The 2,506-nt window shown below is 45.1% G+C and overlaps 1 protein-coding gene across 1 annotated transcript; it reads right to left on the reverse strand.

The window, feature by feature from the left end:
• Positions 1-881: 881 nt before the first annotated feature.
• Positions 882-1,826, reverse strand: LOC121940211 (olfactory receptor 52N4-like). Its single transcript, XM_042483032.1, has one exon. The coding sequence runs from the start codon at positions 1,824-1,826 to the stop codon at positions 882-884; it is 945 nt and encodes a 314-aa protein (XP_042338966.1).
• Between the last annotated feature and the right edge of the window lie 680 nt (positions 1,827-2,506).

Genomic DNA, 2,506 nt, shown 5'->3' on the forward strand with positions numbered 1-2,506 from the left:
AAAACCTCCAAAACTCCAAACCTCCAAAACCTCAAAACCTCCAAAACCTCAAAACCTCCAGGTACTGAGAACCTCCCCACAACTCCCGACTTTGCTCAGGAGCCACTTTTTCAAGATGACACGAGGCCACTTGCAGCAGCTCCATACATGTTTCTAGATTTTAGGATGTTTTAAGGATTTAAGGACATTTCGAGGTATTTAAGGCATTTCTTGAAATTTTTTAACATTTCTTGGATTTTCGGATATTTGTGGATTTTATTTTTTACACACTTTATTTCTTAAATGCTGCACTTTATTTCCTGCTTCGTGCGTCAGGCGATAGTTAGCCTGAGGCGTTTTGTGCCAGGTGATCGTCTGTCTGTCCACACGTCAGCACTTATATTATGTATATATCATTATTATTATTACTTTTTACTATTTTACTTTTTTTTTATCCTGGTCTTTTAACTTAAATCTTGTTTTAATTGTTTTACATGTCTGAGCTCTTGTAACCGATTTATTCATGAGAGATAACATAAACACGTGATTTAACCTTTTAAATATATTTCAGTCTTAACACATATAAAAAGTCAAAGAGGGCCTGAGTACGAGTGTTTCCAGCAGCCACTAAATCTGTGTGTTTTGCAGCGACCCGTCTGCAGCTTTTGTGGATATTTTCAGCTAAAACACGACTTTTTCGTGACTATAACCACGTTTTAAGCCTAAACATGACCACATGGTAACGACTGTCGGCACATCCTCGATGTACAGACGTAATATCATCGATCAAAGCCAGCAGTAGTTGTGGTGACGGGGTTAAAGTCCAACATGATTCCTGCAGAAATGATTTCATCAGATATTTTCAGATTTTGCTCAACAGTCTGAGCAAACTTTGGGTCATTTTATTTGATTTGAGCTACTTTCCTGCTGTGAAACACAGCGATGATCCTCTTCCTGATCTCTCTCAGCTGCAGCCCGTAGATGACGGTGTTGAACGCAGGAAGATTCACCTGAATTACGAGCGCCGCCACCTTCCTGTGGTCCACCAGCTTCGGGAAGCGGTGCAGGATCACGACGATGAAGCAGGACGCCAGCAGGAAGACGTACACGGCCAGGTGAGTGGAGCACGTCTGCAGCGCCCGGCGGTTCATCGCCTTGTTTTTACTGCGCACGCACACGGCGGCGATCCTCAGGTAGGTGAGCGTGATGCTGACGATGGAGGAGCCCAGGATGACCGCGGTGAAGACGAGGCCGTAGACGTTGCTGATGAGGACGCTCTCACAGGAGAGGTTGAACAAGGAGGCGTTGTCACAGTACGGGTTGGGGATAACCCGCCTGCAGCGAGTCAGCCGCATGCTGAGGCCCAGGAGGACGGTGACACCGACGAAGGCCGCCGCCCAGGCCGCCACCGACAGCGTCACCACCTTCCTGTTGGTCATGACGGTGGCGTACCGCAGGGGGTTGCAGATGGCCACGCAGCGGTCGAAGGCCATGATCATGAGCACGGTGTGCGAGGCGTTGGCGTAGAGGTGAATACAGAAGGCCTGAACCACACAGTCCGTGTAACGAATGTACCGCTCTGAATGTGGCGTGAAAACATGTCTGAGTACGTACGGCGTGACACTTGTGGCGCCAATAATGTCATTCACGCTCAAGTTGCAGGAGAGCAGATACATGGGCTGTCGGAGAGTCCTGCTCGTGAAGATCAGGACGACCAAACTGATGTTTGTCAACATCACAAAGACGTAGACGAGGAGGAGGAGGACGAAGGCGGGGACGCTGGACCGCTGGGAGACCTTTAACCCCTCCAGGAGCAGGACGTCCTCACGGAACGTCTGGTTCTCCATATATTTGTTTAAGACTGCAAAAACAGAGTTTAAGTTTCCATTAACCCTCAAAATGCGCAAATTGAGAATGTAAAATACAACTAATGAAAACGCACAAATTTAGGAAAATCTCCCATTAATGACAAAAAAGTTTTTCACCATGAGGAAGACACATTTGTCCAAACTGCCTTTTTAGTCTTTTCGAGGTCACGTGACGCTGCGAGGTCACGTGATATGTCCTATGAATAATGTCCTAAAATACTAGGAATGTCCTGAAAGTCCTAGAAACATCGTAGAGTCATATTAGTGTCCTAAAATTAATTAATTCAAAACAGTTAAAAACAGTTGGGGTCAAAGCAGAGTAACTGGTATTCACGGCGTGAAACTGGTTCGTAGTAACGAATGTGTGAGTTTGAATGTCGTGAGATGTTCCAGGTAGATGCAGCAGAAAAATTAAGGGAATTTATTTATTTATTTTTTCCAAATTCAGAAAAATTCTAGAAACGTATATGTGGCTGCTGGCCTCAGATTTACAGTTTCTTCATCAGTGTCATTAATTATTTTGTTTCCTCACTGGCTGAATCTCACTGCTGACTGTTTTTAGCTTTTACATGAAATGATCCCAACGAGCTCCGCTCAGTGAGATAAACAGATTTACTTCGGAGAGAGCAGAGCTCTGCAGAAAAAGTCATAAAAGTTAC

The sequence above is a fragment of the Plectropomus leopardus genome, unplaced genomic scaffold, assembly GCF_008729295.1.
Source record: "Plectropomus leopardus isolate mb unplaced genomic scaffold, YSFRI_Pleo_2.0 unplaced_scaffold7999, whole genome shotgun sequence".
NCBI classification, from domain to species: Eukaryota; Metazoa; Chordata; class Actinopteri; order Perciformes; family Serranidae; genus Plectropomus; species Plectropomus leopardus.

Bases quoted from the DNA above. Each gene is read 5' to 3' on its own strand.
- LOC121940211 (XM_042483032.1), bottom strand. From the start codon at position 1,826: ATGGAGAACCAGACGTTCCGTGAGGACGTCCTGCTCCTGGAGGGGTTA.